General features: G+C 37.6%; 1 protein-coding gene across 1 annotated transcript in view; it reads left to right on the top strand.

Moving 5' to 3' along the window:
- Positions 1–2,671: 2,671 nt before the first annotated feature.
- Positions 2,672–24,405, top strand: part of LOC307121703 (solute carrier family 23 member 2) — a gene marked incomplete at both ends in the record, with an annotated part of 32,280 nt that continues 10,546 nt past the window's right edge. The window contains 7 exons of the mRNA XM_079809408.1: positions 2,672–2,746; positions 9,880–10,035; positions 13,672–13,829; positions 15,541–15,712; positions 19,544–19,725; positions 20,728–20,845; positions 23,587–23,743. Of these exons, the coding sequence (XP_079665534.1) occupies positions 2,672–2,746; positions 9,880–10,035; positions 13,672–13,829; positions 15,541–15,712; positions 19,544–19,725; positions 20,728–20,845; positions 23,587–23,743 (1,018 nt within the window). The remainder of the gene's footprint in view (positions 2,747–9,879; positions 10,036–13,671; positions 13,830–15,540; positions 15,713–19,543; positions 19,726–20,727; positions 20,846–23,586; positions 23,744–24,405) is intronic.

Below are 24,405 nucleotides of genomic sequence, written 5' to 3'. Positions count from 1 at the left end.
CCAAAGACACTATAGACAAAATTGTACACCTCCACAAGGCTGGAAAGGGCTACAGGGAAATTGCCAAGCAGCTTGGTGAAAAAAGGTCCACTGTTGGAGCAATCATTAGAAAATGGAAGAAGCTAAACATGACTTTCAATCTCCCTCGGACTGGGGCTCCATGCAAGATCTCACCTCGTGGGGTCTCAATGATCCTAAGAAAGGCGAGAAATCAGCCCAGAACTACACGGGAGGAGCTGTTCAATGACCTGAAAAGAGCTGGGACCACCGTTTTCAAGGTTACTGTTGGTAATACACTAAGACGTCATGGTTTGAAATCATGCATAGCACGGAAGATTCCCCTGCTTAAACCAGCACATGTCCAGGCCCGTCTTAAGTTTGCCAATGACCATTTGGATGATCCAGAGGAGAAAGTCATGTGGTCAGATGAGACTAAAATATAACTTTTTGGTCATAATTCCACTAAACGTGTTTGGAGGAAGAAGAATGATGAGTACCATCCCAAGAACACCATCCCTACTGTGAAGCATGGGGGTGGTAGCATCATGCTTTGGGGGTGTTTTTCTGCACATGGGACAGGGCGACTGCACTGTATTAAGGAGAGGATGACCGGGGCCATGTATTGCGAGATTTTGGGGAACAACCTCCTTCCCTCAGTTAGAGCATTGAAGATGGGTCGAGGCTGGGTCTTCCAACATGACAATGACCCGAGGCACACAGCCAGGATAACCAAGGAGTGTCTCTGTAAGAAGCATATCAAGGTTCTGGCGTGGCCTAGCCAGTCTCCAGACCTAAACCCAATAGAGAATCTTTGGAGGGAGCTCAAACTCTGTGTTTCTCAGCGACAGGCCAGAAACCTGACTGATCTAGAGAAGATCTGTGTGGAGGAGTGGGCCAAAATCCCTCCTGCAGTAGGGCTGTACGATTAATCGAAAAATAACCGAAACCGACATTCAGAACCTCTAACCAACGTATTTTTCCCATGTCGGTTATTTCGGTTTTCACGTGACTCCGCCCCGTCAGTCACATCAAGTGCAGTTTGCAGGCACAGAGAGATGCAGGAGCGGTTATCTGTGTTTATAGATTCCAGAATCACTATAGTAACTGCATGTTTTACACAGTTTATATACAGGTCAGTTAATCGCCGTTCTTATAGCCTATACGCGCTGCCACCGACACACACACACAGACGGCGCGCAAGCCCCGAAGCCAGATCGCTTTCACTTTCGTGCTCATAAAGTTTGTCAAGTAAATGCGTTTAAATGCTTGCCAGTTTCACCATTTAAAGCGATTGTGCACTATTCAAAAACAACAATACGGAAAACTTCTCCGTTCAGTGCTCAGCTTTTTTCTGTGACACAGAGAGCCGAGCAGTGTCGCGTCTCTGACAACGCGCACGCCATGAAGGCAGAACTCTTTCAACTGCGTCCTCACAAAGCTTTGTCATTGTATGTTTTAAGCCCTGCCAGTTTGAACATTAAAGCGAGTTTAGACCATCAGATGTGTATTATGTTGAACTAATGCCTGATATATTGTGACAAACACTTTTTAATTAGAAAAAAAATTCCACCATTAATAGTAGAAAATATTTACAGTAGGCCTACAAACCTTATCAGGAACTTACTCAAAAACCTTATGAGGGCAAAAAAAAAAAAAAAAGCTGGATTTCTGGATTTGTTTTTTAGATTATGTCTCTAACAGTGGACATGCACCTATGATGACAATTTCAGACCCCTCCATGATTTCTAAGTGGGAGAACTTGCAAAATAGCAGGGTGTTCAAATACTTATTTTCCTCACTGTGTATATATATTTATATATATATTTAATCCAGAGCAGCAACGGAGTTCCCGCTCATGAGTTGAAACCGCAGGTGGTGAGTGAAACTGCATCAATGTTTTATTGGCAGTCGGTGTGCAAGTCTATATATAATGTAAACAATACGAATGTATAGTGAATCGAAAGTTATCCAGGGATAATGCCATGATGTACTGTGTGTGTCTGTGCTTGTGACTCTTTAGCTCCGCCCACTGCACGCCTCCACGAGTTCGGCTGTTTTCAGAAAGAATCGGTACAGCGTATCAGTCTTTTATAAATATGATAAAACCAAAGACTCTTCGGAGATATGAAGGATGCAATACTACTCTATAGGTACTCAAGATTAGCATGAGATTGGCAGAAACTGTGTGCGTTATGTATCCCTTAAGTCAGTTTATTGTAATTTAAGTTGGAATGACTTAAACATCTAAGTTGATTGTACTTAAAAATGTAAGAAATTAGTATTTCCCAAACTGGAGCATAGATTTAGATTTTCACTGATCTAATCAGCATGTCTCCTGTTCCACTCGACCCAAAATACCCCCTGGTCCTCAGTCAGGGTTGGTTTGATATGCCTGAAATCAACAGAAACACTGGGAGCACTCGTGTGGTCTTACGCCCCTATCAGTGGCCGTAGCAGCGGTCCTCAGACAGGCACATGACTATAAAACCCTGAGTCAAGCTGCCGATTACATAAATACTGAGTTCAAGGCACATGTAACACACAGCTCTGGTTTCCTTGACGACTAGCCTGACCAGCAGACTGCAAAGACCAGTCTCTCTCTCTCGCTCTCTCTCTGTCTGAACTTATCAAAGTGTGGCCGCTGCCTCACTCCTAAACCTACAGGTCAGCTATGCATCTCACTCAACAGGACCAAAAGCTTGACATTGTGTTAAGAAACCAGGGCGCCAAAGACTCAACTTTCGAAGTAAGTGCCAAAAATGCTCTAAATAAAAACAGCTCGATCCTGAGGAAAACAAAAACAGTCTTATCAATTGCTGTCTTGTTTCTCGTCATCACATGTGATTTTATGGAAAACATTGGGGCTTGTTTTAGATAGTAGCAAGGCAATGGGCTATGTTATATGTTATATGAATGTAAAACAATACTAGTGTAGGCCTACATTGTTTTCTGGAGACATGAGGTGGATTATGGGTTAACAGAGGTTAATATATCTGCGATTTTGCTTTTTGTATAACAAGGTAAAAATGTTACGTGACTGAATGCAACTGGATTCCAAACTTCCTAGGATTATTTTCAAATCATCATAACCATCTTGTGATTATAGAATTATGCAGCACTAACATGAGTTATCTGAGAAGTTAATAAGACATCATTTGTGGTCTTGAGAGGCCCCATATGAATGCTGGCCTTGTTGAGGTAATATTTAGCCGGTGGTTTGGTGAAATTCTTGTTGCCACCACATTATGTATTATTAATTTGCTTTACAGTGCCAGTTTTCAAACATGCTTAACCACAAAATCAGAAAAATGTCATATGCAATGAAACTACATATGAAGTTCAGTTTTAAATGATTAAGTCTGATTCCAATATGATGCAAGAGAAATATTTGCAAGTATAATGATAGAACACACCATGAAAAAAAATATTTTCTTTTTCTAAACATCCTTAAAATAAGATATAACACTACATTTATAGTATTGTGGAATATCCTACATTTCTTGAAATAAAATAACATTGTAAAGCATAAACATAATTTATACTCATTAATTCATTCTCTGGGTTAATCATTTTCTATAATAGTATTTTGCATTACATATTATAAAATGTAGAATAGCATGAATAGGTTTAGCTCTTACTTGTCATTGTGTTTCATGTGTGTGGAGGAAAAGGCTGATAAAAACCAGAGTAATTTAATTACGGACTGAAAACGGATTTAATGGCTTCAGGGGAAACAGTTGGACACCATCCTGTTGTTTCAGATAAACACACTTACTTTCTGACTTCATTCTTTTCTGTTTACTTCCTTGTGCAAAAAATAGCCACAATAGTCCACAACAACCCTCCTCCCTCAACCAGCTTTTAATATTTTGCAGATATATGGGTTTTATGAAGAATCAATCATTAGCATGTGAAATTTCATGTCATGAGTAACTACATCCTTGATTAAACATTTGCATCTGTCAAAACTGCAAACCTAAGCGAAGCATAGCCTAGTCTAAAATAGTGCATAACAACACAGCCTAGTTGTGAGGCACTGTGAATGCTGTGTGACTTACTTAAAGCAAAGCCACAAAAAATATATTACTTACATTTTGTCCAGACTAAAAGCCAGTGTTTTTTAGTCCACGCAAAGTTTACACAGGTGGAACAGCGTCAGCTAAGGCCTAATAATGTGAATGAAATACCCAACATAGACCACGAGGCGGCAGCGAAGCGTGAACTGCATAAGCTATTTTTGTCCTGCTGTTAAAATGTGTTAACTGTATGCAAATCCTTTAACAACATTTAACAAATATGTATTCGTATCCTTAATGCCGGATTTGATGTGTTAGATGTGACTGCATGGCTTCTGGTAGAAATATAGCAAAAACAAGAATATTTGCGTTTGCGTACGAAACAAGAGCTTGGCGGGTTAACTTAACTGTCACACACACAGCAAGTTACACAAAAATGATAATCTTCTTGGGAGCAGACTGGAGGGTTTTATGGATTCAACACCCACGGTGTCGATGTGAACCATAGACCGTAAAATGTAAAATGTGAACCAGAAGGTGGCAGTAGGCCTATGCCATTCAGAAAAGCCTCGTCAGTCGAGTGATCAGAGTGCTCAGGTAAACATATGTAATTCATTTTAGAAATTCAGTAGCATTTATGCCAAATTCAACCCCTGGACCTCAACCAAAAGGGAAGTGGTATGTATTTCCACCAGGTGGGATTGAGTATAGTCGTAAATTCGTAAAACTATGAAATCACAAATCCCAGTTTATCTTCACATTCAAACAACTCCGCTGACAACACAAGGTTTACGTAGAATATAAGTTACTCATTTACTTTTCAGAGTTATGTGCATCCCAAGAACTGTCGTCACTATGGTATGTTTGCCTAAATTACATTCTGATACATTCCCGTAAAATCTTTCTGACATGCGTATGACATTAATTTAGCTATTAAAATGTAACTATCAATCAATCTGTGTCTGAGTGGTTAGCACGCTAGCTTATTTCTTTTTATTTATTGTTCAGACATTCTGTCTGGTTACCTAGCCTTCTATCTATCTATCTATCTATCTATCTATCTATCTATCTATCTATCTATCTATCTATCTATCTATCTATCTATCTATCTATCTATCTATCTATCTATCTGTCTGTCTGTCTGTCTGTCTGTCTGCCTGCCTGCCTGCCTGCCTGCCTCTGTCTGTCTGTCTGTCTGTCTGTCTGCCTGCCTGCCTGCCTGCCTGTCTCTATCTATCTATCTATCTATCTATCTATCTATCTATCTATCTATCTATCTATCTATCTATCTATCTATCTATCTATCTATCTATCTATCTATCTATACTATGTTTATCTGTCTGTCTGCCTGTCTGTCTAACTGTCTATCTATCTATCTATCTATCTATCTATCTATCTATCTATCTATCTATCTATCTATCTATCTATCTATCTATCTATCTATCTATCTATCTATCTATCTATCTATCTCTGTTTATCTGTCTATCTATCTCGGTTTATCTGTCTGTCTGTCTCTATCTGTCTGTCTGTCTGTCTCTATCTATCTATCTATCTATCTATCTATCTATCTATCTATCTATCTATCTATCTATCTATCTATCTATCTATCTATCTATCTATCTATCTATCTATCTATCTATCCATCCATCCATCTCTGTTTATCTGTCAATCTATCTCTGTTTATCTGTCTATCTCAGTTTATCTGTCTGTCTCTATCTATCTATCTATCTATCTATCTATCTATCTATCTATCTATCTATCTATCTATCTATCTATCTATCTATCTATCTATCTATCTATCTATCTATCTGTCTGTCTGTCTGTCTGTCTGTCTGTCTGTCTGTCTGTCTGTCTGTCTGTCTGTCTGTCTGTCTGTCTGTCTGTCTGTCTGTCTATGTTTATCTATATATCTATCTATGTCTGTTTGTTTATCTATCTATCTATCTATCTATCTATCTATCTATCTATCTATCTATCTATCTATCTATCTATCTATCTATCTATCTATCTATCTATCTATCTATCTATCTATCTATCTATCTATCTATCTATCTCTGTTTATCTGTCAATTTATCTCTGTTTATCCATCTATCTATCTATCTATCTATCTATCTATCTATCTATCTATCTATCTATCTATCTATCTATCTATCTATCTATCTATCTATCTATCTATCTATCTATCTATCTATCTATCTATCTATCTATCTATCTATCTATCTGTCTGTCTGTCTGTCTGCCTGCTTGTCTGTCTGTCTGTCTGTCTGTGTCTGTCTATCTATCTAATGTCTGTCTAACTATCTGTCTCTATTTGTCTATCTCTGTCTGTCTGTCAATGTATCTATCTGTTAGTTCACTCAAAGCTGAAAATGAATCTGTCATCATTTGTTGTTTTAAATCCATATGTCTTCCGTAGAAAACACATAACGATTCTGTTATTTAGACATCATCAGTCACCATTTACTGTCCTTTGCATCTTTTTTGCCCATTCAGTAACAGAGCATGGTGACTGACATTGTCATTCTGCCAAAAATGTTCTTTTGTGTTCCACAGAAGAAAGAAAGTCTGACAGGTTTGGAACGACACAAGGGTGAGTATATGATGACAGAAATTTCGTTTTTGGTGAACTATTCCTTTAAGACATCATCATTCTCACAGCCTCATAATTACTTTTTCGTTCACGCACGGATGAATCATTATTCCCTCATTTTAAAGAAGTGCTATGTATTGAACTTGACCTGAGGACATGTAGCTTATGAAAAGAAAAGAGCAATATCCTTAAAATCATTCATACATGCATAAGTGCTGGACCGAAACGCGTTAAATCAAGTTACTTGTTTGCTGTATCGTATATCCCCCGTGAGGTGCTCTGGTCTGGTTTTTCTTAACTGCAGATCAACCACAGACCAAACACTGTTTAAAAGGCCCATTATTGGCTTCATGCATGCTCATCTGAATGAACTTCTCAATGAGCGTGAAGCCAAGGCAAAGAGGTCAATGACAACTCATTGACTTGGCTTTAAGTTATGCAAGAATGTAAGTATTTGTATTTGGAAAGAGAGTCATGAAGATGGATGATAAGACAGGAATACATTATGTCTGGTATGTTCCTCTGAAAATGAACCAGTGGTGTTTTCTTCTAGGAGGCAAGAAAGACAGAGCCTCCTCAAAAAAATTTGCATGACATAGTTAAAAAAAAATATTACTAATTTTCTAAAATAACACTAGTGGATAAAGTTGCAGGGGGACCTCTGTTGAGGGGGTAATTGCAAAAAAATATATAGTGAAAAGTCACATGAGAGAAGACAGTGCCTCCTCGTCGCTGTCATTGGCTGATTACAGTGTTAGCAGGATCATGTTGACCTATCATGTTCACAACCACTTAGCAAATCAGCCTGAAAGGGGCAAACTGGTTGAACCGGACAGACCAATTATAGAGCAAACATCAGTCATGTCTGAATTGCAGTGAATGACTGTAAGTGAGCCGGAGACCTAAAATTTGTTAAATTAACATTGCCTGCAAAATTCATATTGCAACAGTTTGAAGTAACAGATAAAATATGCATGCAATATAATTTTCTGTATTACGGTAGTTATTTAAACCAATGTATAAAGTGTTACATTTTAACATTTTAAATGCATTGGTACTAGTTGCATGTTGAAACGTCAAATGGAACATGAATTTGCATGATGCTGCAGGGACGTTTTTGTAACAAATCCAGCCCAATTGCTATTCAAAACCCGTTCAATCAATGTGAAAGAAGCCCAGTTCCACGAGAAAACCACAGACTTGGAAACACTGTGATGCTGGGCAGAGCAAGATATACACCGATCAGGCATAACATTATTACCATCTTCCTAATATTGCGTTGGTCCCCCTTTTGCTGCCAAAACAGCCCTGCCCTGTCGAGGCATGGACTCCACTAGACCACCGAAGTTGTGCTGTGGTATCTGGCACCAAGATGTTAGCAACAGATCCTTTAAGTCCTGTAAGTTGCAAGGTGGGGCCTCCATGGATCGGACTTGTTTGTTCAGCACATCCCACAGATGCTCGATTGGATTGAGATCTGGGGAATCTGGAGGCCAAGTCAACACCTCAAACTCGTTGTGCTCCTCAAACTATTCCTGAACAATTTTTGCTTTGTGGCAGGGTGCATTATCTTGCTGAAAGATGCCACCAGGGAATACCGTTTCCATGAAAGGGTGTACATGGTCTGCAACAATGCTTAGGTAGGTTTGATCGGACCACACGGGCCAGCCTTCGCTCCCCACGTGCATCAATGAGCCTTGGTCACCCATGACCCTGTCGCCGGTTCACCACTGTTCCTTCCTTGGACCGCTTTTGATAGATACTGACCACTGCAGACCGGGAACACCCCACAAGAGCTGCAGTTGATGCTCTGACCCAGTCGTCTAGCCATCACACTTTGGCCCTTGTCAAACTCTCTCAGATCCTTATGCTTGCCCATTTTTCCTGCTTCTAACACATCAAGTTTGAGGACAAAATGTTCATTTGCTGCCTAATATATCCCACCCACTAACAGGTGCCAGGATGAAGAGATAATCACTTCACCTGATTGTGTATTTCTTTCAATACTGAAAATATTTTAGCAATGTAATTTTATTAAAATAAATAAATTAGAATAATAATTAAATAAGAAAATAAAAATGGACAGTTATCCAAAATTTACAAAAGTATATTTATGCTTCAATAGTACAGAGCCCCTAAAGGGACCTTTGCAAAAATAAACAAATATACAGACTTTCGAGAGTGCACGAGAAACTATTGCGTGTGCACAGGAATTTTTTGCATGCTCATGTATTACAATTTCTGCTTTATGTATACTCTATTTCCTTTTTTGTGTCACTGCCATCTTGCTATCAAGAAAACTAGAGCATGGATGTGCATGAATTAGTAGAGATTATATTTGCTTTTGTTTGGGCGGTACCTATTATATCAAGGTCACGAAATGCGGGCTGAAGGCATTTCCAGCATGGTTTCTATTGAGATAAAATTTACATGTCCAGCATGGTTTCTATCGAGATAAAATTTACATGTGTCCAAATGAATCGATGTTGAATTGAGATTGAAATCAAATTGCAAGTTTATTAATCGAATCTGTGTCAATACCACCCCCCACCTCGCAGGAATATTTCTCACTCCAAGCTGAACTCAAAAGTTGGTGGCCCTGCATTTAGTTTGAATTAGCTATTTTAAATAATATTTATGAGTTGAATGAAGCCAGTTTATTGAGATGTTACCGCTTTTTTTCAGTGTGTCTTTTCCCTCATGTCATCTGTATTGAAATGCTGTCTTATAGTTTGACAAAATGGTCACTTGTGAGGTTCCATAATTGTTAAAATGTTGCTTCCTATGTAGAGAACAAAGCAGCTCCCTAGGTTCTGTCTTTTCTCAGAGCTTTTCTTGGACATTGAAGGTCTCCATATCTTGTTTCTAGGAAGGATTTAAGTGGTCACTGTCCTTTGCTCTCTCAATTAACCTCAATGCTCAGTCTCTTTAAAAAAGGTGGAATAATCTCTACTACCTTCAGATTTCAGACGACAGCAATGACCCTGCGAAGAACGTTATCACGGAACTCTGCTGACAGTCTGGAAGAGGGCCTGGACTAAAAATGGCTAAATGGTCGCTTATGAGGTTCCATAACTGTTAAGATGCTGCTTCCTATGTAGAGAACAAAGCAGCTCCCTAGGTTCTGGCTTTTTTCAGCTCTTTGCTTGGACATTGAAGGTCTCCATATCTTGTATCTAGGGAGGATTTATGTGGTCACTGTCCTTTGCTCTCTCAATTAACCTCAATGCTCAGTCTCCTTAAATATGGTGGACTAATCTCTACTATCTTCAGATTTCAGATGGCAGCAATGACCCTGAGAAGATCGGTATCGCTGAACCCCGTGCCGATAGTCTGGAAGAGGGCTTGGATCCAAGGCCAGACGGCAACCTTATCTACTCCATCAATGATCGGCCACCCTGGTACCTCTGCATTCTTCTGGGTTTCCAGGTGAGACACAACATGCAACAAATCTCTATTTAGTCTTGTTTCAAGAAAGGCGGCTTAACCCCACCACACATGAACACATCTCCTAAGCGGACAAGTCTCTCCTGATTTGAACTACTTACACAGTGGACCTTCAATGCCCGTTTAGAGTTAAACTGTGCTTGAGGAGTTCTCAACATTGCATGCCATGAAAAGGTGTGTATTCATCTGGATGGAAGAGTTGCCTTGAAGGGCATGAGCAGAGTGACTAAAGATAAGGTTTAACTCCTTAATACCCAGGAATGCTGCACTGAAGCCTGGTCACATCTGATATCTCACAGATCCGCTTATTTTATTCGGATCCAGCCTTTTTTGGGTGTATAGAGGCAGCATTTATTTGAACACACTAAGCCTAATTTAATTGACTCCCTTGACCTTTGGTTGTTAACTTGTTCTGCTTTTTGTCAGCATTTCAATGTACAACTAAATACGAACACCCATGCTGCGTCCCAATTCGCCTACTTATACTATGCCCTAAAAGTATGAACTCTTTTTGTGAAGAAAAAGTTAGCAGAAAAGTAGCAGGGTTCCCACTCGTCCTGGAAAACCTTGAAAACCTGGAAAATTGATGACAAATTTTCCAGTCCTGGAAAACACATGGAAAATTAGAGAAAATGTTAAATGTCCTGGAAAATCTTGTTGTTGTCTGGGAAAATTCTTCTAAAAAAAGTTATTTCTTTAGCCGAGTATAAAGAGTTTATCGCTGGCCCAAACAATTAGCGCTAAATGCAGAAAGCAGGAATGCTGAGTTTGATACGTGTGAGTAGTATTTTGAATAATTGTGTTGCCACTTTCAGCAGTTAGCTAATGCTATTAACTGCTCAAATGTATGCAGTGAATGTTAACTCGTAAGCTGCTACCTAATCACATTATTTTGATATAAAGTCACATTTGTGTGTTATAAAGTCAGAATTGCAAGATATAGTCAGAATTGCGTGATATTAACTCGCAAGTCTTTTCTTCACAATTGACTTTTTTGAGCAGTTGCGAGTTTATATCTTGCAATTCTGACTTTTCTCAGAATTGTGAGATCTAAACTGCAATTGCAAGTTATAAAGTCCAATTCTGAGGAAAAAAGAATTGCGACAATTTTCGCGTTTATATCACAAATATGTAAACTCGCAATTGCGAGAAAGTCAGAATAGCGAGATAAAAAGTCACAATTACCTTTTCTTTCTATTCTGTGGTGTAAACAAGCTTCCATGGTCATAATGTATGATTAAGAGCTCATATTGAAATATGCTGGATTGTTAAGTAATGGCAATAAACTGTACGGCTTTTAAAGACTTAGAAAGCAATATTTGGCATGATCCTTGTCTTTTATTCCCCCCGTAGTAAAATTGAAAATGTACTGGAAAATGGTTGCTGAAAAAGAGTGGGAACCCTGAGTAGGCTAGCTTTAGGACATACTACTTCATCATTACTGCGTCTTTAACAGACTGCTCTGTCACTTAGTTACATGCATCCTGTCACCATTTAAACTGCCCAATCATCATCATCATCAATCGTCACAGTCTCAGTTAAAATCCTCCACATTCAATTTAATTGAATTTCCTGTCATATCAGAGAGAAATGTAGTAGCATACTAATTTTAATTTCGAGTACTATTTAGAACTGATAGTATGCAAATTGGTACCAGTCTACACTTAAAGTCTGCTAGTCACTTAATAGAACTGTTCAAATTCTCAATTGATTTTAGTTTTATTGCATCACACACCAAGTTTCGACATTCAAGTCTTGTTTATTCTGACAAACGATTTACTGTACTGTTACTTTCTAGGAGCTTTTCCTGCTAGGGCTGGGAATCGATACATATTTTATGATCCAAATTTGCAGTTCAAAAGCTCTTAATTCGAATAATTTGATTTGATTTTAGTTTGAGTCTTTTGGGTATATTTCAGTTACCGTTTGCATTTTGCTTACATTGCTTAAATAGAGAGTAATTTATTAGATGTCAATGGTTACCAAAACTGTTTACCAACATTTTTCAAAATATCTTTTGTGTTCTGCAGAAGAAATTTGTGCAGGTTTGGAATGACATGAGATGAGTAAATGATGACAGAATTTAGATTTTTTTCGCTTTAAGGTCCATTCTCGCCCAGAACGAAAACTATAACAATAACTAAAATGCTAACTAGTGTCCGTTCGCACTAATGGACAGTAACGCCATTTTTTTTCTAAGTGCACACTGGAGCTTTAGAGTTCATTAACTGAAAAATAATCGGTCTGAAACTGATTCCAAATTTTATCTGTATAGTTGCCATAGTCTCCACTATAGTCACGTTAGCAAAAAATTATAAATTTTTTATTGTCAATAGTGTAGCTTACACTGAGGTTACTTTAAAACCAAGCAGCTTTTGTTGGTCAAAGCAGCGAATTTGTGCAAAGTTTTGTCCAAGTTGACAACAAGCGAAATCTGCTAGGAGAACTTTTTCGTTGTCACACGAAACTCCAGATTGGGTGGATTCTTATTGAAATGATTGGATTTTTTTCAAGCAAAATTTTGCCAAACAACAGCAACAGGTTTAAAAAAAAGCAAACTTTGTGTTTATCGTACTTGATGTGAACGAGTCTTCACAGTTTCCATTTTGTAAATGGTCTCTGTCATTTCAAACTGCCAATTCTCATTAAAAACGAATGACTTCTGATTGCGTTGACACTGCTAATTATCAACATTATCATTAGCCTAAGCGCCTTATGGCTTCACTATCAATTTAGACCATGTTATTCCTTATTATCTGATGTTTAAGGTGAGGGGAACATGAGCCAAAGCATTCCACTTACTCGTCCTGATGACACATGGAGATCAAAGGCAACTGGGTGGGGGGAGAGAAAGGGCAGCAAGGTACACAAGGGACTCGCATCGACATGTGAGGTAAGATGATGTGCTGAGCGCAAAGAGGAGTACAAAGAAGAAGTCTCACTCCTCCGGCATGCTCACTTTCATCTCTCCGGTGTCATGGAGGGGAGGAAAAGGCAGGGAGAGACCTGGTATTTCATGTCAGCGCAGACTCCCTTAGAGCCCCCAACTCGTTTCTGCTTTCATTACCGGTGTTTTTACGCTAATGCACGTCCCTCTAGAGTTATGAAATTTTAAATTCAATTCAAAACCCGCTCTACTTGACTTCTGGGGGAAGGCAGCTGTGAAGGCATAAACTAGAACAGCTGAAAAACAATAAAACAACAGGAATTTAAGTGTGGACAACATAAAGCAGCAAATCTATGAATTTACAAATTTATTTCCATACCTCTCCTGCTGTGTAAATTCTCTCCTGTGCACCTTCTCCATATTCGCACTGTAAGCTCCTGTCAAAGCTGCTGAGCATTCAGCCAAGTTTTACTTTTTCTGAGCCCGACAAATTTATGAAGCTTACTGGTGAGAGTAAAGAGGTGCTATCAATTCACAACAGATAGGCCAACATCTGTCTTCCATTTCTCGCACGTCTCCCTGGCTCAGTCAGGCCGGATTTAAGATTTGCTACATTTTTTGTGATCATCTGTCTTCGCTCGTGTCTCGTCCCGCATAACGAGTTATTTGCGATGAACCCAAGCCTTGGTGTCATCCGTGGTAGCTCTTCATTCCTTTTTCTTGTCACACAGCATTACATACTGGCATTCGGTGGCATCCTGGCAATTCCTCTTATCCTAGCCGAGCCGTTGTGCATCAAAGAGAACAACGCTGCCAAAAGTCAGCTCATCTCCACCATCTTCTTTGTCTCGGGCCTGTGCACTTTACTACAGACCACCGTCGGGACCAGGTACTGTAATTAACGTTCCACAATGTATGATATCTGAAGTTATGCACACTGCCAGGAAAAAAGGCCCGCTACACTCTTCAAAATTCCATGGATGTTAAAGGTTGCATGAAGAATGCACAAAAAGGTACTTTGTAGAGGAAAAGGGTACTTTAGATTATTAAAATCTTCTTCACACTAAGAAAATAATGGTTCTTTTAAGAACTGTTCACTGAAAAGTTCCTTGGGAAACCAAAAATAGTTCTTCCATGGCATCGCTGTGAAAACCCCCTTTTGGTATCTTTATTTTTAGCTTTCCCCGCCAGCAAGCCAACGCCAGCATTTGTGATCATTTTCACAAAACTTTCATGGCCCAAGAACATTTTGTTGTATTAATATCAGAACATGAGAGAGAAAAAAGACAGAACAAAGCCTCTTCTTTAAAGGATTAGTTCACTTTAAAATGAAAATCATCCCATGATTTACTCACCCTCAAGCCATCCTAGGTGTGTATGACTTTCTTCTTTCTGATGAACACAATCAGAGTTCTAATAAATATCCTGATGTTTCCAAGTTTTATAATGGCAGTGAACGGGGCTCAAGAGTTTGAAGCTCAAAAAAGTTCATCCATCCATCATAAACGTACTCCACAGCGTCTTCCGTATTCAACTTTCGGGGGAAAAAAACACAACTTACGCAACGTATGATGTAGCCTAAGCGTTTTGAACTGCGAGAGGCATTACACTTTCTTCATAAATTGAATGTGGAAGCCGGTCTGGCGGAAGCTAGATATTTTACTTTAAAAAGTTTTAAATATGGATATTTTTCTTACAAAAACCCATCGATTCGCTTCAGAAGGCCTTTATTAACCCCCCGGAGCCTTTTGGATTACTTTTATAATCGATGGATGCACTTTTTTGGTCTTCAAATTGTGGGCTGCCATTCACTGCCATTATAAAGCTTGGAAACGTCAGGATATTTATTAATATATGGCTTGAGGGTGAGTAAATCATGGAGTAATTTTCATTTTAAAGTGAAAACAACAAAAAAACATTTTATTCTAGCTCCATGTATTTTTTTTAAATCAACAATTAAATGTGGTTAAGTTTCATTAAAAAAAGAACAAAAGACATTTTGAACAAAAAGCTGAGAAATTGGCGTCTACATCAGGAAAGATTCAGAACGGTGATCAAAACATAGATCCAGTAGATCGCATCCTACTGGATATATGTTCTCTCACTTGTTTCTGCTTCTTCACCCGTGTTTTGATCAGAGATTCCCCTAATATGCATAAGTGAAAACGTGGATTACGGGAAAATTCTGTCAATGGCGGGGAATGAGTTAAGAGTGTAGAGTTATATTAGTACACAACATAAAATACATTTTGAAGAATGTTTCAAATGGTTTTGTCCAATGAAAATCAACAACATTGAACACTGTTTTTCATTGCATGGATAAAAACATCTCTAGTGATGTTCCACAGAAGAAAGAAGTTTGGAATGACATGAGTAAATAATGACAGAATTTCAATACAAGAACATTAAAAAATAGTCTGGCTCTCATCTTTTCAGCCAAAACATTTGTATTCAATGATTTTTATGTACCCCATAATTCAATGAAAGGAATATTACAATGTTTTGTATGACTCCTGCCAATGTTTTTATGATTTAACCGACATCATATATAAAATAGGCTCGGAGCAAAAAAAACAAAAACATTCTTTATGTCTTCTCAGATTACCGATCCTCCAAGGGGGGACGTTCACCTTCATAACCCCGACCTTGGCTATCCTTGCCCTCCCCAAGTGGAGATGCCCAGATATGAGTGCCACCGTTCAAACGAATACTACGGATCCTGCAGCCCCCCTCGTGGATGGCGACGAGGTGTGGAAGGTCCGCATCCGTGAGGTACTATAGGAAAATTATTTCAATCCTGAACCTAACTGCATAATTTGAAACGAGTGTATCTGTTCTTAGCTGTGACTCATGTATCAAAAATAAATGTGAGTCACCAGCGAAAGGAATAATGACCGATGGACAGTAATGATCCACTTTGTGCTTATTATACAGAGTGATCTCATTCATATGCATATGGAAAGTGCACATATACATTTATGTGAGTTTTGGAGACTTGCAAAACTTTATGAAACCTCATCCAAACTGAAATTGTTGGAAGCTTTGTGAGTTCTAATCATCTACTCATTATTTTTTAAAGACACTTTACATGGCAAAAACTCCTCAAGAATGAAATATAAGAGAAACATTGTTGATTTGTGTACGTAGTAGAGTGAAACCAAATATGCGTTAAATAAAATGTCATTAAACAATACATGCACAATGCAATACAATTAAAAAAAAGGATTGATAAACATTTGCACATCAGATTTTTAAATTTAAAAATGTTTGATTTAGAAGCTGTCAATACAATGTAATGTACAAATTGTAGGAATTATCTAATACCTGTACTTACGAATACTAATGAGTTGAACTATTAAAATAATGGGTTTTGACTGTAAGATTAGAGATTTTATTATTACTGTAATAATTTAACCTAGTAAAGTCTCAGATGTGAAGAGCGGCTTTTGTCTTAATGAGGTTACAAAAGGAAAAACTGTAATATTTAACATCTGAATGACCAAATATTTGCAATCAAGGGCATTTTAAGCTTTTTAGGTTAGTCTTAAGTATTGAAAAAAAAAAATATATATATATTGATGTTCTTTGTAAATTATCAGGAGGTTTTTGTGCTGTATTAGAGAATTTCTCAGAATTTTTTATTTCTGTGTAAAGTCTGGGCTTATGGAAAGATAAAGGCCAATATAGACTAACCTTTCTGTTTCCATTTGTGCAGTTCTTACAGCAAAACACATCAACGCCACTTTTTTCATTCTTGAAGAGAAGTTTTTGCCTTTATATTGATTGGATTCACTGTTTTGCATTGCCACCTTGAACGTGAGAATGCGATTCGTCTGATGTGCGGCATATTACACTTCATCCATACCACACGCACATGTGTTCCTCCAGTCTTGTGCTTGAACGGACAAATACACATATTAGTATTAGTAAAAGTATTAGTAAACATAGATATGTAAACGTGTGTGTATATATATATATATATATAGTATGGAAAACGCAAAAAAAAAAAAAAAGAAGTGATTTCTAAATTTACTTTGACTTTTATTTAATTGCAGACAATATGAACACAAAATATTTCATGTTTTGTCTGGTCAACTTCATGTCATTTGTAAATATGCATCCTTTCCTGTCATTCAGACCTGCAACACATTTTAAAAAAAGTTGGGACAGTAAAGCATTTACCACTTTGTAATGTTGCCATTCCTTTTCACAACACTTAAAAGACGTTTAGGGACTGAAGACACCAAGTGATGAAGTGTTTCAGGTGTAATTTTGTCCCATACTTCCTGCAAACAAGTCTTAAGGTGGGCAAAAGTACGGGGTCGCTTCAAAATGCACCACACATTCTCTATTGGAGACAGGTCGGGACTGCAGGCAGGCCAGTCAAGTACCCGTACCCTCTTCCTCCGCAGCCAGGACTTTGTAATGTGTGCAGAATGTGGTTTTGCATTGTCTTGTTGAAATATGCATGGACGTCCCTGGAAAAGATGTCTTCTTGAAGGCAGCATATTATGCTCCAAAATCTCAATGTACTTTTCAGCATTAATGGTGCCTTCACAGAAGTGCAAGTTACCTTTGCCAAGGGCACTGACACAACCCCATACCATGACAGACCCTGGCTTTTGGACTTGTTGCTGGTAACAGTCTGGATGATCCTTTTCTTCTTTGGTCCGGAGCACATGGCGTACATTCCTCCCAAAAAATACCTGAAATACTGATTCATCTGACCACAGTACACGTTTCCACTGTGTGATGGTCCATCCCAGATGCCTCCGAGCCCAGGTAAGTCGACGGCGCTTCTGGACACTGTTAACATAGGGCTTCCTTTTGGCACAGTACAGTTTTAACTGGCATTTGTGGATGTAACTACGTATTGTGGTACTTGACAAAGGTTTGCCAAAGTAGTCCTGAGCCCATGTGGTGATATCGCTTATAGATGAATGACGATTCTTGATGCAGTGCCGCCTGAGGGATCAGAGATCACGGTTGTTCAGCTTAGGCTTGCGCCCTTATCCTTTACGCACTGAAATTCCTCCGGATTCCTTGAAACTTTTAATTATGTTATGCACTGTTGAATGTGAAATATCCAAATCTCTTCCTATTTTTCTTTGAGGAACATTGTTTTTAAACATTTCAATAATTTTCTCACGTATTTTTTGGCAAACTGGTGATCCTCTGCCCATCTTTGCTCCTAAAGGATTAGACCTTTCTTGGATGCTGCTTTTGTACCAAATATAATGACCATAATTACAATCACCTGTTGACATCACCTGTTTCAAATCACATCATTATTTAACCATTTTACCTCATTACTAGCCCTAAATTGCTCCTGTCCCAACTTTTTTTGAAATGTGTTGCAGGTCTGAATGACAGGAAAGGATGCATATTTACAAATGACATGAAGTTGACCAGACAAAACATGAAATATTTTGTGTTCATATTGTCTGCAATGAAATACAAGTCAAAGTAAATTTAGAAATCACTTCTTTTTTTTATTGATTTGCGTTTTCCATACTGTCCCAACTTTTCCTGATTTGGGGTTGTGTATATATATATATATATATATATATATATATATATATATATATATATAATAGTAAACACAGTCGACTGTCTTAACCGAATGTAAGACAGTAATCGGATGTCAGTATTGGATTCAATATTGTGCATTTGCTCTTAAAGTGACTGCAGCCTATAGTCTACCTCCTGCCATCTGTCATTAAAGTTATCAAAGAACAAAAAAAAATCTGACTAAGCACTGATCTTGACTAAATAACTTTTGTAGCTAGTTTTAACATGCATTAATCTATATTTAATTTATACAGTGAAGATTATGCAATGTCATTTATTTAGATTTTTCAATTTCTGTACCTGAATTAGCCTACTGTTAGACCTGAGACTTCAAGCACTTCATTCTTAGCACTATTCTAACTTTATTGCCGACTGTTCAATTGTATTCAATCATGTTATACATTTATTTTATTAGGCTTGTAGTTTTTGCTGTGGGATATCAGTTGAAATAGAGAATTGTGAAATTTCACAGGTATCTACAATTTTGGTTGCTTATATATTAGAATACAATGTTACATCTGTCAAAACAATGAAAACAAATCAGTATTACTCATACTTTCACGGTCTATAGACTGGGAACGCTCACAAAAACGTCATATTCGCCATATGCTGTAGGGGAAAACAAGCCATTAGAATGAATGCACGTAGACCTTGTTAGACGTTTCATCTTTACTCTTTGTAATGATTACGATTTATTTTTGCTCCGTGCAGTCCCGAAAAGTTGCCATGTGCCGTTCTGCACCTCTAGTAAGTTATCTGAAGATTTAGAGTAAAGATAAAGCGTCTAACAAGGTCTGCGTGCATTCATTCTAATGGCTTGTGTTCCCCCACAGCATACGGCGAATATGACGTTTTTGTGGCCGTTCCCAGTAATGCAGACCAAGTCTATGGACGCCCTAAAGAAGACTTTACCACCCCTGGCCACCCCACATATAAAAGTGTAGTTCCGCCACTGCAGTCAGTCAGCCAGCCCCCCTTTACCTTCTTTCATGAATAAATATTTTAAATTTTACCACTTCTTTTCATTCGTAGATCCAGGGTGCCATTCTTGTGGCCTCAATGCTTCAGCTTGTCCTGGGCCTGTCGGGACTCGTGGGGCTAGTGCTGAGGTTCATTGGGCCGCTGGCCATTGCTCCCACCATCAACCTCATCGGACTGTCGCTCTTCATCCAGGCTGGGCAGAAGTCAGGAGCTCACTGGGGAATTGCTGCTTTGTGAGTTACTGCAGAATTACGTGCAAATTCGAGAGCTGAGTCAGTAATCTGTATTTCTAATTATGTAGGGCTTCTGTGTGGCTCTCAAAATGCGAGGCCCCTTTAAAAACAAAACACCCTCAGGGTTCAGTGTTTATCTGTAGAGATCAACCCTCTTCAGTGTTTTTATTTAAATGATAAAACATCGCTCGGATCCTTTGATGAAAAAACAGTGTTCATTACTCATCCTCAAGCATTCCTAAGAGAATACATTAATCCAGTCATCGGGTTAATTCCATCCCTCAGACCCTCCATGTCCAGGTGCCGGCGAGTGAACAGGTTTAAGGCACATATGTGTGTGACTCATTAGGACACATAGTAAACTTCTCATCTTAAGCTTGTAAATAAGATTTAGCAGCATTAATTAGTGTACAAGACAAAATATGCCTTTTTTTGTTTGTTAGTTTGTTTGTTTGTTTGAACGAGAAAAAAAAGTGTTGAATTTTGTGTGTGTTTTTGCTGATATGCTTTTATTTGAACTTCGTTGTTGTCAGCTACTTTTCAAAGTTACTTCATAATCCTCTTCCCCATTCTAGTCCAGTCCTTAATCTGATCCTCACTAGTCTTAACCTTAAACCTTACCTACACTATACGGTATGGAAACCTTTGCTGTTGAAGTGAATCAATTAAACATTTGAATCATATGCACATTCAAATTATGGTTTGGTTAAAAACAAATGGATATTGACATTTTTTTCTTGAAGATAAGATTACGTTTAAAGCAGTCCAATCAGGGTTTCACGCGTGGCATATACTTGGAAATAATTAGATTCTGCTTTACTGGACCTACAAAACATATATATAAAAGTAATGGATTAAAACAACTACAATCATTTTAGTATTATTAGGGTTTTTATAATATATGGAAACAAATATAAAGATGTTTAATATTTGTAAATTGTACAAATCTGTGTATATGAGCAACTATCTTTCTAATGGTGATATCTTGTCATCTTTCTACAGAACTGTTTGCCTGATCCTTCTCTTCTCTCAGTATTTGAGCAAAGTTAACCTTCCTCTCATTGCTTATAAGGACAAGAAGTGGAAAGTCTTCCAGTACCCTCTCTTCAAACTCTTTTCTGTGAGTGTATTTTATATCATTATAATTATGTCTACAGTATATAATATAATTACTTTGGTATATCTACCATGGGATCCAAATGTCTGAGGCCACTAGAGTAAATTCTTCAGCATTGCTGTTCAAATTGTCATTACAAATGCTATAATAGCATAACAATTTGAGTGAAAAATTGAATTTCTTAATGTTGGGTATGTCCTGAATTTGCTTTAGTTACAGCAACCGCTTAAACTGGCATGAACTTCACAAGTTTGTGCCCGGTGAAGCATGTTTTTGATTCCTTCAATTCAATTAGTGACCTAGAAATAGTGCAGAAACTTCAAATGCCCCTATTATGCTATTTTAAAGTTTCCTAATTTTGTTTTGAAGGTCTCCAACAACCGGTTTACACGCATCAAAGGTCAAAAAACACTTTTATAATCAAAATATACATTGCGCATCACATTTTTCAAAGATTCGCAAATGACTCGTTGGATGAATCAGTCTTTCTAAATCCCTCCTTTTCGAGAGCCTGCTCTGCTCTGATTGGTCAGATGGCCCAGTCTGTTGTGACTGGTCTAGTGCCTACAGTGCACGTCAGAAACAAAACGGTCATTACCATAAATTTCAGCTAAATCCCTCCTTTTCGAGAGCCTGCTCTGATTGGTCAGATGGCCCAGTCTGTTGTGATTTGTCTAGCGCTTACAGTGCACGTCAAAAACAAAACAGCCATTACCATAAATTTCAGCTCCGTTTCCTAAAGCTCAGCAATTGTACACACTGTAAAGACAGTAATGATGGCGTCTTTTTACCATATTAATCCGAGTGAGAGTCCGGTGATATATTGGAAGGACTAGTTTTTCAACCCGTGCATCCATCACAAGGACGACTTGAGCAGGACGTTTCTCAGTGATGCGCTACTCAGTTTGAGGTACATTGAGATAGTGGCCCACAGCTGCTTAGCAGTAACTATTTCAGTAAGACAGTAATAAAGCCGGAAACTTACACAATATAAAACACGAAACTACTATTTTGAACATCCGGTAGAAAATATATATATCAATAATTAATCAATCAGGTTGTGATTCTGAGGAGCAAGCTGGTCTAAATAAACTGAGTACTGACCCATCTTTCAAGAGCAAGCGTTTTGCACAGGTGGACAGTAACTAAGTACATTTACTTGAGTACTGTACTTAAGTACACTTTACTTGTATCTGTACTTTTCTTGTGTATTATTTTTTTTGGGAAACTTCGACTTTAACTTCACTACATTTGAAAAACAAATATCGTACTTTTTACTCAACATTTCTATCAAGGTCCTCAAAGTCGAAAGTCGTTTCTGTAGCAGCTTTGAAAGTCAGTGGATGAATTTTTTTCCTCTTTAAAAGTGTTTTTTTTTTTTTTTTTTTTTTTTTTTTTTTTGCAGACAGCCTGTCAGTAATCACTCTTGTAGGGTCATGTGAAGTTTCCCAACATTTTTTGAAATGGAAGACGGTTCCTCGGCACAATGTGTGCACCCATGGCCATACTTAGAAAATGTGTTTCAGTTTTCTCAAAATATTGAAGATTAGTTTAGTTAGCAGCATACACTTGACGCATATCTCATAAAATGTTCAAAAATGTAAATGTCTGGGAGAAAAAGAAGAGTAAACAGTTGGGAGAATATCGGATACTCTGAGAATATCAGAGTATAGGGTCCATGCATTCAGCCTTAAAGTGACAGCAGCTTTGTAACTTTTATACAAGTATTAAAATGAGTTTATGCTTGCATGTCGGATGGAGCATCACTGACTGGCTCAAACCACCATGATGGCATAATGTGCATTTATACAACAATGCAACAATAATAAAATAATGCATTGACATAAAAAAGGAAATTTACTTCTGATACTTAAGTACTTTTAAAAACAAATACTTCTGTACTTTTACTTAAGTAAAAATCTGTTTTTAGAACTTTCACTTGTAACGGAGTAATATTTGACTAGTAGTACTTTTACTTTTACTCAAGTAATAGAGTTGTGTACTATGTCCACCTCTGGCGTTTTGCAAAACTCTGAGATGTGAGAAGAAGTTGTCAGTAAAATTGCATGTTTGAGGGCTGGTCAAGTTGTTGGGAGATTTATTGTGCACTTTCGCCTTTTACAACTTTGCAGAATGTTTACATTCACAAACAGCTATATTACACACTGCATGAAAGGAAATATTCGAAAAACCATAATAAGGGCAATTTAAATATTTGTTCTTCATTTTATTATATATTTTTATATTTTTCATATAATGGTCAGGTTCACTAAAAATGGTTTTTACAACTGTATGATGCTAAACATTGATACACATATGATGCATTTGCAGTTCAGCAACAGATTTCCACTGCAGTCAGTAAACTAGTCAGCATTAGTAACAGATAAGATATTAGATATAATCTGTCAAATGGGGGTTCTGAAGTAACTACATCTCAAATACAGCTCAGTCTGTGACGAATTATAATCTTAACAAAAGAGTTGTGGGAAAAGTTCAAATGAAAATGGTAATAGAAATAGTTTCGAGCTTTACTGTTGGCAAAACTCAAGAAATACCCCAGGGCTAATACTTCCCGTGTCACATTTTACGTGCTACAGATTCCTAGCATTGACATTAATTGACATGTGAGTGACCTTATAAATCCAGCCTTTAAGGGTTCAAAAAGAAGAAAAGGTAAATTGTGAAGTACATGACAAGGAGACGTAGAAAGCCATTTATTTATGTATGTTGTATTTAATGTACAGGCATTATTTGGGATGTGTGGAGCCTGGCTGGTGTGCTTCCTGCTGACATATTTCAATGCCCTGCCCTCATCCCCGAATGAGTATGGATACATGGCCAGAACTGACATCAATCTCAATGCAGTAAAAAGTGCTGCATGGTTTTATGTGCCTTATCCAGGTGAGCCGCCATCAAACAGCTGTATAACATGGGCTTTTTTTGCAATTATGTCATCATCATTTTTGCTACTTTTTATTTCAAGATTCAGATTGTATTGTTTTATTTTGTCTATGACCACCAACTTTTATAATTTTGTAATTATAATTATTTTGCTCTTAAAGATACGATTATGTTAAAGATACGCAAAAGATTGTTGAGCTTCACAAAATAGAAAGAAAATAGCTAAAGCATTGGAAATCCCCATTTAGTAACATTTTAAATTGTAATCAACATTTATTGCCTAGATTTTCGTGTATTAAGTTTTACACGATACAATTTTATATAATTTTTTTTCTTGCCAATGAAAAACATGTAAAGATGACTAATGAAAATGAAAGTAATTTTCCAAAAATCTTTAACATTTTGTTTCCATCGCAGAATGATGTCAGACAAAAACATAATTTGGGATGTGGTGTAAATTACATTTCAGAAAAAAAGTTGTTTTAATAGGATTTATTTACTCAAAGTTCACAAGGCCAAAAATACCCATAGTTGAAAAAAATGCCCACATCTGTTATCTTTTGCTTAACTGTGAAAATGCCAGAAGAAATAATCAAATGAATCTTATCTCGAATTAAAATACCAATTCATTTTAGCAAAAAGTCAATGAATGGTTTGATGCA

Source organism: Gobio gobio, assembly GCF_949357685.1.
Source record: "Gobio gobio genome assembly, chromosome: 25".
Classification (NCBI taxonomy): Eukaryota; Metazoa; Chordata; class Actinopteri; order Cypriniformes; family Gobionidae; genus Gobio; species Gobio gobio.
This window is presented reverse-complemented; position numbering and strand designations above follow the sequence as displayed.